Source organism: Semicossyphus pulcher, unplaced genomic scaffold, assembly GCF_022749685.1.
Source record: "Semicossyphus pulcher isolate SPU_LCO1_2020_fin unplaced genomic scaffold, fSemPul1.0.p SCAF_23, whole genome shotgun sequence".
NCBI lineage: Eukaryota > Metazoa > Chordata > Actinopteri > Labriformes > Labridae > Semicossyphus > Semicossyphus pulcher.
In genome coordinates this window covers 5,916,031-5,929,992 of record NW_027211697.1, presented here as the reverse complement: position 1 = coordinate 5,929,992, position 13,962 = coordinate 5,916,031, and the positions used below count along the sequence as shown (strand labels likewise).

Genomic DNA, 13,962 nt, shown 5'->3' with positions numbered 1-13,962 from the left:
AAGAGAAATGATAAGGCAGGCTGTGTACCAGGCAGCAAGGGTCAAAACAAGCAAATACAGCTGGTTTCATTGCAGGAATATAGCAATAGCCATAGAGTATATCTATGTAACCATTCTATTAATCCGTCTTTCACAAGTCCTTGTACTTAAAAGGAAATACTTAATTACTATAGCTCTTCAACAAAGGTCCTGACATTCTTGCTTTTAACAATGCAGTCATTCTTGATTGCTACCTCACCTTGCCCATGTTTTTCTAAAATATGTATTTTTGGCTTCCGAGATAATGAAGACATATTGCAAGATGCAGTCAAGTCGGTTAAGAGAGGGGACTTACTTGCATCTTGGATTAAAAAAGAAGTAAAATTTGCAGAACCCACTGAACAAACAAGTCTCCCAGTGATCCCACTGGCTGTGTGAGGCTGAACTGCTGCAATCTAAAAGGAGCATGCAGACATGCTTACAATGACCATACCTCCGTGCTTGCAAACACATGAATTTCACTTCACTCATTTCCATAAAAACACCGGTTTAGTTTCATTCGAAATAAATCACACAAGATGCATTTCTCAAGAGACAAAATTATTTTTACTATAAATACTGTTTTTACAAAGTTTCTGTAGAGTCAAATAAAAAGTCTTCAGCAGAAAAGGGTTACTTGGCCATGCCAGACAGCCAGCTGAGTTTGAATAATGAAGGAGCGGCCGTGTCTTCTTCTTGATCCACCAGCTGTCTGAAAAGGCTGCCCGGCCGGAAGCTGTCCTCCTGCTGGAGAGAAAGAAAACAACTGGTTTGTTAAAGTTTTAGTGGATTGTCCACTTATTCATCAAAATTAGTAAGTAATACAACCTTACACCATTGCCCATTGACCCTGGTAGATCCAGGGCCATGATTCAAAGAGCCATGATCCAGGACTATCATACTAAGTATCCATTTCCTGGATAGCCATCTCATTGAAACTGGACCATAAACCGTAAATTAGAAGTGCTTCAAACAAACTAGTGGGTGACATCAATAGCGATTACTTCTTATATACGGTCTATAATGTGGATATTTCAATTTCTATGTCTCATAAATCTCATTAGGGGAAGGATGTTGAAAAAACAGTCTTCAATAACAGGTGGCTGCAAAGTAATGAGAACATGATTTCCTTTAAACAGAAATGTTTAAAGTGTTTCCACATTAATTAGTAGAATTCTTAAAGCCACCAAGGCAGCACTGAGGGCATTGCTGCGTAGCAACTCAATTCTGTGAGTAAAAGAGAACTCCTCCATTTTCAAGCTTTGATTTTGATTTTGCATTTTGAGTGATTTTTGCTGGTGTAATGAGTGTGATCTGCTTGGCAACCATTTTTTCTTAATTAAAAGTCACTAAAAATATTATAAAGACCATCCAGTAAGTGCGGATTATGTGAGACCTTGAAAAAGTTTGCCTGAAAAAGTCAGTCATGTAGCTCTAAGGTTGACTAGGTATACCTGCATACCTCCAATGTCATTTCAGGACTATGATGCATAGCATGACAGTCTGGATCAGGTGCTCCATGCTATCGCTTCAATATTCTAAATAAGCTGCTGTTCTAGATGCTATAAGTCCTAGAGCTAAAGGTTATAGAAGGTTAAATCATTTAGGGAAACATTAAAGACTAACACTTTAGCATGAGTATGTCTATTAAAAGGAGACTTTTAGCATTATGTAAAGACAGCGAGAACTTTAAGCAGCTCTAAAGCAGATATAAACTATGGACTACTTTTACTGTTTCCAGAGAGCTGGATCTAGCGTAGCACAAAGAATGGAAGTAGGAAGAACCAACTTGCCAAGCTCAGTACAAAGTAAGAGTCAGTAAGACAGCAAATTAAAGTTCTTCCCAAAATGTTCTTTCTTGAGTGTTTCTTTGATAGTGAAGACAAATCCCAACTTGAGCTGCTCTGAGACATCTGCTTTTTTAAATTTCTGCTGATCTTAACACAAGCCCCTTTTACACAGCCTGTTGATGGCCAGAATTTTCCGCCTTTATTCTAAAAGGTTTGATTTAGCCGGAGAGATAGGATAGGGGTGTAATATTTTAAGTATATTTTATGTGTGCGACCCAAAAGCACTGAGAAACTATTCAAAAACTAAGATGAAGACATAAACAGCTAACCTACAGCTACCTAAAATGTCTGTGAATTAAGGCAACAACGAGGCCTGGGAGCTCCGTCCCGTCGGAGCAGAGGAGTTGCATGCCACCTGTTTGCTTTAGTAACAGCAGAGTGCTGTGTTAGATCACAAACCGGGCAGCTATATGCCTTAATTGTCTGGTTTAGTGTAAAAAATTTAAAAAAAAAAAAGCAAAGCCAGTAACGGGACAGGCCTTAACAGTTTGTGGGACTCTTTGTATAAAAAGGTTCTACAGACTTAGTAATACTGTGTGCATTGCAAGATGGGATTTGTCTACGTAAGTTGTTACTGTGCTGCTTCCCAATGAAATTCTCAAGTTATTAGTCTTATCATGAGCTATACAATGAGCCCAAGCAGAATGTGGGAGATTAGTGAGAACACAGGAGAGCAGCATTCTTTACCTTCAACACATCTGACATATGTACTGTCATACTGCAGTTGCACCAAAGATAAACCATGGCACAATTCACACCACAACCAAAACACACACAAAACAAACCCATACTGGTGAACTTGCCTGCTTTCTCGCACTCAAAAACGCTGGGAGGGCAGAGGGTGTTAACAGACAACATTAACCCAGAACACAACAATGAAACATAGAAATGAAAACATTCTGTGATTGTCAGGATATTAAACAAAACACTAAAACTCAGACTCAGGGCAGCTTCAGATACCTGAGGCCTGAGAGAGCATGAGTCCTCAGAGAATGTCCGATTCAATAATCAGTCATGTGACTGCTTAACGTGATTGCTTTTGTTAGGGTTTGTTGACAGATAACAAAAACATATCCTGGGTATGTTGAACTAGCTTCGTAATACACGCCTCAGACCCCAGCTGTGTTACTCACCGGCTGAAGAGGAGCATCAGAGCTCCTGGAGGCTGACTTGGATTTACGCACATTCGACATGCTGAGAGGCAGCAACCCAAACCTACAGAGGACAGAACAGTCAGGGTCAGGATGGGAGATAAGTCGAAACACTGTTTTGCAATAATGACCTCTGATTCGTAGTACAGATGAACATATCCCTTATAAACCTGTGTCAACCTCATACTGTCACAAGTAAAAGTTGGCATTAGAACCTCAATGCATACTGAAATTTTGTCATTTATGGGAAATTTGGTTTTAAAGAAAGTTTACTCATTTCAGATGTGGTAATTGATAATTTAGTAACTACACCATCCATTGGAATATACCACATTTTAAAGATATAATCTCAAAGATTTTTATTTAAATAAATGTCTATTGAGTCACTATCTATCTAGCATAATTTACTGATGAAAGCCTTTGCATTTGCAGTATATAGTATTATTATGGACTGGGTGTCTGTGGCGACATTTGCGGAAAAAGATCACAAGCGGAGCCCAGTTAGTGACACGTTTTCCATCACTCAGCAGTAGTTGGTCTACCAGAGAGGGTAGGCAGAGCTAGGCGGCTGCTTTTTCCATCTCAGCAATCGTACACAGTGAGTAAACGGTAATCTGCTATGGCTGAACAAACAGAGAAAAGATCGATAACTACAGATACAACTTCCAAAATAAGTGAAATTCCAAAGAAAAAGAAACAAAGTCAACGCTCAGATGTAGCCGAACATACCAAAAATGAAAGCGACTGTCAGCCAGGAAAATCAAGAGTTACAATCATAACAAAGGGAGCCAACCCGCCAAATAGAACGAAAAATTGATAACTTTGAGATTCTCACTTTAAGTAAACTAAAGGATGAATTTCTCCTTTAGGGACTTAGAAAATACCCTTACTTCTTAAAATGAAGCAAATATGAACTGTATCATTACTACATAAACAAATGTGGCTTGGATTAAATGAAACAAAAAATGTCATGTACAAAATGCAAAAAAAAAAAAAAATCTCCACTGTGACACAGGTGGGAAAACATTTTGTAATGCTGTCAATCCTGTTTAAAACATATGGTATAAATGCTATTTGTGGCCAAACTTTTTTTTCTCACTTCCCTCTTGCATATAAGCTTCCATATAAATTGCAATTACTTAGTGGAGAAGGTTTAAGATTAATATAATAGATTGCAATAGATTAACATAAGTTAGTTAGTTAATCAGACTTTCAAGTAGTTTGCGAGTTATTTAAGAAGATATGGTGTAAATTCAGTCAGATACAGCTGTAATTTCAATGTGCAAGACATATTCTTCTGTTGCTCATATTATTTCAGGTAGCAGTTAAAGCTTTAGTTAAACATTAGGTTGACAAAACTAAGCTGAGCTGCTTCTCAGGATTGGAGTCCTGGCAGTTACAGACATATTAAATGAAGCTGACAAGATTCCGTTGCTTTCTTTACCGTATTCCACTGACTTATTTCAAGCTCTGCTCAGATCTTTGTTTCTAGGAACTGGATGCCCCCCTGAAGACCGAGTGATATGGACTATGGGGCATTAGAGGCTATATGTCCTATGATCTCACTTAATAAGTCATTAATATTCCACAGAGTACTCTAGTGTTCACCACTAACCTGATCTGGCTGCTGGCCAGTGGCAGGATGTTGTAAGGCTCCTGGGAGTTCACACTGCTGCTCCGCAAGGAAAACTGTTTCTCTGAGCCTGTCAGCAGCCCCAGGACCACCTGAAAAACAGCCTCATGTCAACCTTTGAACAACAGCAGGAAACAAAGCTACCCAATTAATTGTTTTTGCTGTTATATCTGGGCGATATTGTAAAATAAAAGCATCTTATGTATATAGCTATATATCAAATGTGAACAGTGGTGTTATACTTGGTGGTGGTGCTATTGCTTCTTTGTTAAAGCTAAAACTACACTGTTGAAGTACCGAGGTCCTCTGGGAAAGGCGATTGAGGTTGGAGTTGAGTGGAGGTGTGAACACGTCCAGGTCAAATGGGTCGATGAAACTTTCCAGCCAATCACAAACCTCGTGGAATCTGGAGGACACACATCGGACGTTGTCAGGATTAACATAAAAAGAGAATATCAACAATAAAAATATTTGTTTAAAAGCTGGGGAAAAATACCAAATTCAGGCAAGTGTGGCACCTAAATAAAGACGTTTGATATTGGAATGCCATGGATCAAATTCTCTGTGGCAGCCATTTTTTTCCAGTTACTTTTCATGCTAGAATACATGTTTAAAGATCAGAAAAAATGGGCATCCTAAAACTAGATGTTTACTCAAGGATCCTCTTAAGAACATGGGCTCAAGATAATTTAATCAAGCATATCCCAAGAACTAATCATAAAGCAAAAGCAAAACTCTTGGTCTTCTTAATTTATGGTGGGCATGTGTGTGTTAACGAGCACTTTTTAACAGACAGCATGGCTGCATTGCTATATTATTGACCATCAGGGGGGTTTGAACCGTTGACATTTGTACATCCTGATCAGGTGCCTGACAGGTAAGCCACAGAGACATTGTTTCAACACACCTTCTCACATCAGGAGGCGATGATTATTAATTAATGGTTATGCTTATATGATTTAATTCCCAGATTTTAGAATGATTAGAAAGTGATGAAGATCATAACTACAGACTGTAATACTGTTCGTAAAAGAGCACAAAAAGCACTTTATATTACATCTATAAATTAATCTTTAAAGCTTATTTTGGAATATAAATGTGTGGTTCTCTTGTTATATTTCTGTCAATTGCAATTGCTCAGACGAGGCTGAGTTGAATTCGACCACGTTTTTAAAAAAAAAAGTGTTAATGCAGGTGAGTTTTCTACACCAAATGGCTGCAATTGATGAATTTGTGACAAAAGCATGGTACCTGGGGTCTTGGTGGGATCGGGAGCTCTTGCCCTCCTCCAGTCTGCAGCCCAGTGTGGTGCTGAGGTAACGAAGGTCAAACAACAGCTGCAAGGCTCTGTTCTGAGTCATTGGGAATACGGCCTCCTGTAGGACGAAGGAACAGAGAGAAATAAAACAGAGAAATTCACAAATTCTAACTTTGTCCACTCCTTCATGCCCTCCTTTCTCTTTCATGGTGATTCTCTTCAATTTTCCTCTGCTGGTGCCCCTCTCTCCCTTCTGTATATTAGTATTATATTAGGCACATTATGATTATAATATTAATAGACACGGAGGCATATTTGCTAAAAAAAAAAATGAATGTGAATTTGAATATTTAAATATAATTCAGAAAACTTTAGGTGACACAACAAATGTTTTAATTCCATGTCAATGCTTATTCAAGGTTTCAGGGTTTAACATTAGCCATGGCCCAATGGCTAAAAACCCGCTGCTCAGCCTCTTTACCTGCTGCAGCAGCTGAAGAGTTTGGTGTGCTGGAAGAAGTTTTAGGAGGTTTATCAGAGATACTTTGTGGTCTGTGCTATTTAAGTTTCTCCTGGGATTTTAGAAGTGACAAAAATCCAGTATTATTTAAGGCACCATTGATTAGCTCCCACTGATGTTACTGCCGATCCCGATCCTAAAACCTGACATGATGACGTGGTCACGTCAGATCAAAGAAATTTAAAGGTTTGGTGCTTAAAATAAAATGTGTGTCACCATAGTGAGTGAGTGAGTGAGTGAGTGAGTGAGTGAGTGAGTGAGTGAGAGAGTGTATGCGTGCATGTATGCATGTATGCGTGTGTGCGTTTGAGTGTGATTTACCTTGTTGCGGGCCTGCTGTGTGAGGCTGTGGAAGAAGTTCAGAGCCTGAGCGTGACAGGCCTGCAGAAGCTCCTGCAGGGTGGGCCGGGGCAGAGCATGGCCCCCGACCCTGTTCACCTCCACACAGAGCTGGAACAGCAGTGACTGCACGAACCAAGATGGCTGCAGAATAAGTAGTTTTCACATTAGATCAATTCAGAGAATCAAAAATATTTGTTTCTGTCTAGGTTTACAGTCTGTGTTAAGCAGCTAACCTGGACAGGAAGACGGATTTTGGAGGTAACACTGCTTCCCGACTCAGCTTCTTCTTGGATCTCCAGATCCTCCCAGTTTGTCGCTGTTGTAAGGATGGCACCGGCAGACTCAGCATGCAGCGCTGTGCCAAACTTATCCAGCAGCACCTGTCACAACACCAACTAGTGTTAGCAGGCCTCGAAGCCATCCAAATATATTTTTCAAACACTGAAATATTAAAGCAAAGGCTAAGAGCAGATTTTAGGTATTGGTTAATCACAGTTCACAGCAATTTTTCAAAAGGCATCATGATTTGTTTCAATGCTGTTTGGGCTCCACTGTTATAATTTATACCAACAAAAAAATATGAAAATATCGGGTGGTAACTCAACTAAATTTCAGTGATGTTTGGTGTAAAGGTCGACAGTTGAAGGCTTACCTCAGATTTTCAATTAAAAAAAAATGTAAACCAACTGTTTAGTCTCATAGGTCCATGTAGTAGCTTTTGGAGCTCCTAAGTGCATTAAAAAGGGAAATCTTGTGATATCATGTGACCTACAAATGGTCTTACAGAGGGGGAGATGGTACATCTGTAGTTATAGTCTGCTTGACCCTTGAACCTAAGTCACAGTTATACACTGAATCAAGCTTGAAAAAGTACTATAGAGCTTGGATCAATTTTGTTAATTATTCTGTTCCAAATAATTACATCCATGCTCAAAGTCTATTTATTATCCCGCACTGCAATCTGTCTTAGTCTCTGTCAGATACCTAGATTCTACTTTTGTTAACACAAAACAAACTTCACACTCCCTCCAACACATAAAATTGTTATACATGAACATTTCAGACAGTATCTGACTTTGGAGAGGGCGGAGCTCCAGATGCGGTAGGCCTCCATGCTGCAGTTAAGAAGCTCTTCCTTCAGTCCTGCCCACTTGGCCTGGGCAGGGCTGACCTCTGTTGCCGCCTTGGCTTTACCCAGTTTCTTGCCCTGTCTTGGTGTCCCCTTCGCAGTGGCCTCTGACATAGTCTGTTTTCCCAGGATACAGTGCTTGAGGTTGGGGCAGAGTTCACCCATGGACTGGCACAGTCTGGCCATGAAAAGCACTGAACTGAGGTGGTCTGGGCTGGGGTTCGGTGAAACTGCGGCCAGTTCAGAGCGAATCGAGGACAGGATGCTGTGGATGCAGGCCAGGCAGCCTTCACGTAAAGCCTCCTCCACTGCCGGTGAGTCGGTGAAGCGATTAAAGGAGGACGCTGACGTGCCAGATGTAGGCCCAGAGGAGGTGATAGTGACCGACATGGAGTCAGACCCTGCCAAGGAAAGCATGAAAGATAGACATTTAGCATTATTGAGGGTGTTGGCATGACATTGGCTCTGTATACATTCCTGAATAGCTGTTCTTAACATTGAACGAGAGTCTACAGTACAGTGCAGGAGCCAAACACACTGAAGTGTGTGATCCTATGCTGATCTTATTGACTCATTTATGGAGCTCAAGACACTGTACTATTTTTTATCTATGAGAGTAGTGAATTTTGCAGTTTGCCTCTTCAATTCCAGTGGAACACAGTTATGATGACCCCAGGCTACTTAATCATAAACAAGATTAATAACAGTTATTTGGAACTTTACAAACTTGACTTCCTCATGAAGACCAGATAAGGACTAACAACCCACTAACCGTTAAGCAGGATGTCTTTCTTAACATTACACTGGCCTAAGCAGACTATCACACAATAGTTAAGTTTGAACTACCCTCACCTGTGTCCTGGGAAGGAAGGTAGTGCTGCAGGTCATCCAGCCTGGCTTTTAGCTTAGCATCCATGGAGGAGCAGAAGTTTTGAACACAGGGTGTCAGGGCTTGGGTCTTCATGGCAAGGCTGCTCCTCTGGTGCTGCTGCCCCCGCTGGCTCACGCTGACCCACCCTGCATCACTCGGCAGGTCCCCCGGGGACTCCGACCACAGAAAGGAGGCCACATCTACCTCATACTGGGCCCCACGGCTGAAGCTAGGACTGGTGCATGAAGAAGAATGGATAGTCTGGCCCTCCAGATCCCTCACAGCTGAGGTGAGGAGCTGGACGGAGCTTGTCGAGATGGCTTCAGTTTCTTCTTTGGTGATAGCCTTGGGGAATGGGAGGAAGGAAGCATTGGAATATTACAGTATATAAAATACTTATTGGATTGGCAAGTCGGCCTGTCATTACTTTGAGATGAGATGCAAAAGGAGGCACTAATCTATACAAAGTCGGAAGGACCTGTTTAGATGTTGGAAACTGCATAATGCGATTATAATAGTGAAATTACCTTTAGGCGCTGAAGAAAGAGTTGTTGCAGGAAGTCATCCCAGACAGCCAGGTGGCGTTCCAACAGGCGCTGGCAAACAGTGCTCCAGTGCTGACTAATGGAATCAGTGGACAGGAGGTCCCACACAGCGTCCCTAATGGCTGCTAACCCCTTTAGGCTCTTCACATAGACCAGAAGGCTGCCAACGCCACGGCAGATAACCTCCTTACAGCTAAGAGCAAAGAAAAAGATTGAATTAGCTAACAACAGAAATCAATCAATCAATGTTGTTTTAGGACTCATAATTAAGTCACAACTAAAAAAAGGAAATTAAAAACGATAATAAAATATTATTAAAACTATGTACACCTTTAACTTAAACAGATATGACCATGATCATGAAATATTCTCCATGGTAAATGTAATCAATTGAAGCAATACATTTGTCAGTGTATGCTATTTTGTCCTAAAAAGCATACATCTCCTGCTTATGGAACCATGCTGACAGTGCATACATTGTCAAGGATGCACTGCGGCGAGCAGGAGCCTGCCTCGCTTGGCTGCCTTTCTTAAGCAGTCCTGGCTGAAATAAATACAGCTGAATATAAGCTGTATTCCAAAATACGCGAAATTGTATCCTCATCCTCTGCACTCATAATTTTAGATGCCATTGTCGTTGTTTGCAGGTAGTTTGCAATACTAGCAGAAGTGTATTCATCTATGCTGAATTAGTCTGCGGTTCTTCCGGGCCGCAACTATGTCAAATGTTTGCAAGTGGTGGAAAAAAACAACTGCAGCTGTGCCTCAGTGACATAGAAAACATTGTCAAAAACTGCTGTTTTTTTCACATTATTAAATGAACATTAACAAAAATTAACAGAAAGTAAAGTGCAAGCATTTATGTAAAACTTTGAAAAGCACCTAAGACAAAAAGAAACAGAGAGAATACGAAAACCACAAGCTGTGTCCTGAATGGTTGGAGCTTACGTCTCAATCCACTGCTGCAGGGTGTCCCTGAGTTGCTCTCTCTGGATTGGCTGAGCCAGGGTGCGAAGAGTGGGCTGGAATTCAGTGATGGAGGGAGGCAGGTACTTGAACCAGCTGCCTGTACTTGTTTCTTCCTGCATCACCCTCTTGCCTTTAGCTGAGGAGAGGAACTGGATTAATGGCCACGCTTTCTCTTTATCCTGAAGTTTTTGTGCAACAGAATACACTGAAATCTCTTTTAAAAAGGCTCCTGATTCTAACTTTGGATTTTTCCAACTACCCACAAGGTGCATTTTAAGACAAAACTGTATTTAAACCCTTTGAATCCAACGGACGCATCAAAACACACCTTTTCTGTCTGTTTTAAAATTTTCTTTCTATTAACTGTACAAACATGAACCGCTCATATGCAAAAATGACTTTTTATGATTCTGATTCAGAAAAATGTAAAGAAATGTTGGCTTACATAAGGGCCTCAGATCACAGACCGTATATAACAAAGTGACGTAGCCACCATGACGTCACACACATTGCCATTTTGGCCAAACTTGTGTTTCTGGAACCAGAAGGGACCATATTTGGACGAGTGATTTCATTGCTAGGACTCTATCCTTGTTGATCTATTCTTGCACTGGTAGCGACTTGTCAATCACAAGTAACCACGCCCCTCAATCCCTTTTTTTTATTTTTTATTTTTAAATAGAACCATAATTTAACATTATACACATCATGCTGTATTGACAAAGAATGGATAATAGAGGCTGGGATCAGAAAGTCATTAAAAAAATGTTTACTGAGGTAATACATCGTGTAAAAGGTTGGGCCACTTTCACTTGCAGAATTCTTGTAACAAGTGGAGTCGCCCACCGTTTGCCATGTAGGTCTCCCATCCCCCAAAGCATGATGGGAAATCTAGCTCAAAATGTCAATTAAGATCAGCAAAAAAAAACAGCACTGAAACAATAATCTCCTCTGTCTATGCAAATACAAACATTTCAGTGTTTTTAAACAAAAAAACAAAAAATTAATAGCTTTGTTTTCTGTCTTTCCTCATGTATAATATGACTGACATGAATTATGGCATTTCGGGTACCCTAGCTTAATCTTAAAATAACAGAATATGAACATGAGACATGTAGTGGCTGTGCCAGCCGTTTTCAATGGAAAATAAAGAGTCTGAGGCCTGTTCACTAAATGTAACCTTACTTGAAGGACATCAACGCAGTTTACCTGCAGGTGTGGTTGAGGTGGCAATCTCCAGGATGGAGAAGAGCATCCCACAGCTCAGGATTCCCTCCCCTGGCCTGGGGCCTCCCTCTGGGGGCAAGTAAAAGACAGCATAGGCCTGGAACAGAGTGGTGACGAGCAGCTCTACCAGGCTGCACACCTGGGCCTTGATCCCCGCACCTGGAACAAAAGGACATTTCATATGCATTTCTGATAGGAACTTTTTACTTAACTTAGACATTTACAAAACAATTATACTCAAAATAACATTTTTCTACTGCTTAACGGTAAAATCTACGTCAAACATTTCATGCCTTCTCGCAAAAAAATGGTTCTTGGACACTCTTATATGAAAATGCAGCCGTGTAGACAGGTGGTATAAATGGTACAATACCATGCTGTGGTTGGTTGAGCAGCTGATGGATAGAGGCCTTCCGAGCCAGCAAAAAGTCAGCCAAGGCTTGACGTGGTGAGCTACCCTCCAAAAGCATGGTGGACACCAAGGCCTCAGCAATGGCCTGGTCTGACACTGCCCGGCCCTGCAGCAGAGACCTGCTGTCAAGGAGAATGGTGGACCTGCAAAGGGACAGACTAAATTATGATCTATGACATAGCTTTCACTTGTTCAGGTTACTGCCTGACAAATTAACACTGACGATGTTATTCCATACTTTAGACGTTTTTATTGGAACAACCGATGAACCAGCTAGACAGCTTGACACACCGGAACTCAACTGACTATTTACCTGCATGACACTGTGTGATATCCTAATCACTGTGCATGTAGGCATACACATGAAAAAAGTCCCTGCTCAGTCCACTTCCAGGACATCACTCAGGGGATCTGTTTTGGTCTACTTACACTCATTAATAAGTAAGTCTTCATAGTGGCAGACCTATTCTGAAGCTTCACCTTTAAAATCACCTTACCCAAAGCAGGAATTTTATATAGTGTCATTATGTCTGCCCAAAATCTTCTATCTAGTAAGAAAACATCCAGTACCTGAAGTGACCAGTGGTGGCTACCTGTCGGACCAGAATTGGGAAACGAGCCAGGACGGGGCTGTAGTGGCCTCCTGTAGCAGCCTCCAGCTGCAGCAGACTGTGCAGGTGGCAGCACAGCAGGTAGAGCTGAGTGGCCTGGAGGTACTGGGATGCCTCCATGGCACTCCAGATACGCTCTGGAATCTCCAGGAGGAGCTTAATCTGGGAGGCCATGGTGTAGAATTTATCCTGCCACTGCTTCTGGCTCTACAACAGGAATACACAGAAACATTTTATATTGAAGCTTAGTATGGTAAGAGGACAAGAAAAAGAAGTGTGATAGAATATTGCTGAACATGTGCTATACTAGATGTGTTTTTGTGTATCTTGTTTCTTTTTCCTGTGTGTTTTGGTTCCGAAGAGGTGTGGGAATAGACGCTAAAGCATTTCTTAAACTAAGGATTTTATGGACAGTTAAGGACAGTTCAGCAATCTTGTCATGCCGAATTGTTCAGCATTTTGCTTGTAGTCGCATTTAGTGTACGGTATAGTTCGAAAAGGTGTGTTTATTTGCATAGTGATGAATTGCAATAATTTAAAATCAGGTTTGGAGTTCCTAAGATGACGGAGGTCATCCGGATTTGACGCTGGTGTGAAGTTACGACAAATACAGTTAGGTACGCTGTTTACCTCCTGTCTGCTGCTGTCCACACTGGCTTTGCCTCTTTTCAGACTATGGCAGTACTGGTGCATATCTTGCATGGACTGGACGACGCTCTCCGAGCACTGCCTCATCTCTCCAATGGTGTCGGCAGCGTCGATCAGGTCCCGGTACCGCTCCCCCACCATCTGCCTCAGCTCTTCCTTCTTCTGCTCGATCTCTCCGCGGACTTTGCGTTCGATTCGGCGAATCTCATCGGTGTTGTAGCGCTCAAAGAGAACCGCAGGGTCCTTGATCTCCGAGACCCGGAGAGATAGCGAAGGGTCCTCAGCCATTGTAAATCCAAAACAACTCCAGCTGCAGCAGGAACTTCAACCCGGAAGACCGGGAGGTACACATCCTGCCTCCACGTAAGCAAATATGCGACGACAACTTAGTATGATGTGTTTATTGGCCACCAAAGCTGTCTGTCCGGTAGCATTTCCGTGAAGGTTGGGTACCGCCTACTCACACTGCTGAGCCAATCAGAGCTTTCCAAATTGTTAAACAGAGCTTGTTATAGTTGTTGGTTCATTGCTAAAAACAGCCCGAAATTGCATGATGATCCAATTGTGTTGGAGATGTACATGTGTTTAATGTAGCTTAGGACCTGTAGTTTGGTCTGATTTTTTATTTGTATTTTTAAATATGAAAGGAATTATAGTTGTCCGTTTTGAGAGGGAATCTTGATGAAAAAGCTGTTGTATGGACAGACTGTCAGTTTATGACAATGACACAGTGCATAGATAGTTTATTCAAGTCAGGATTTAGAGTACATCAAAGCAC

At 41.4% G+C, this 13,962-nt stretch overlaps 1 protein-coding gene across 2 annotated transcripts; it reads right to left on the bottom strand.

Moving 5' to 3' along the window:
• Window positions 1-562: 562 nt before the first annotated feature.
• cog1 (component of oligomeric golgi complex 1) lies at window positions 563-13,512 on the bottom strand. 2 transcript variants are annotated; one of them, XM_069674370.1, is made up of 16 exons: window positions 13,167-13,512; window positions 12,496-12,743; window positions 11,887-12,068; window positions 11,496-11,672; window positions 10,266-10,422; window positions 9,300-9,510; window positions 8,754-9,117; window positions 7,848-8,302; window positions 7,006-7,152; window positions 6,752-6,913; window positions 5,904-6,028; window positions 4,950-5,058; window positions 4,635-4,744; window positions 3,002-3,083; window positions 2,672-2,694; window positions 681-765 (listed from the first exon to the last, which is right to left on the bottom strand). In XM_069674370.1, the coding sequence occupies exons 1-15, from the start codon at window positions 13,470-13,472 to the stop codon at window positions 2,686-2,688; spliced, it is 2,844 nt and encodes a 947-aa protein (XP_069530471.1). In that variant the 5' UTR covers window positions 13,473-13,512; the 3' UTR covers window positions 681-765; window positions 2,672-2,685. The 2 variants fall into 2 exon arrangements, with proteins under 2 accessions (XP_069530470.1, XP_069530471.1); XM_069674369.1 differs by lacking the exon at window positions 2,672-2,694 and having other exon boundaries at window positions 563-765.
• Window positions 13,513-13,962: the final 450 nt, after the last annotated feature.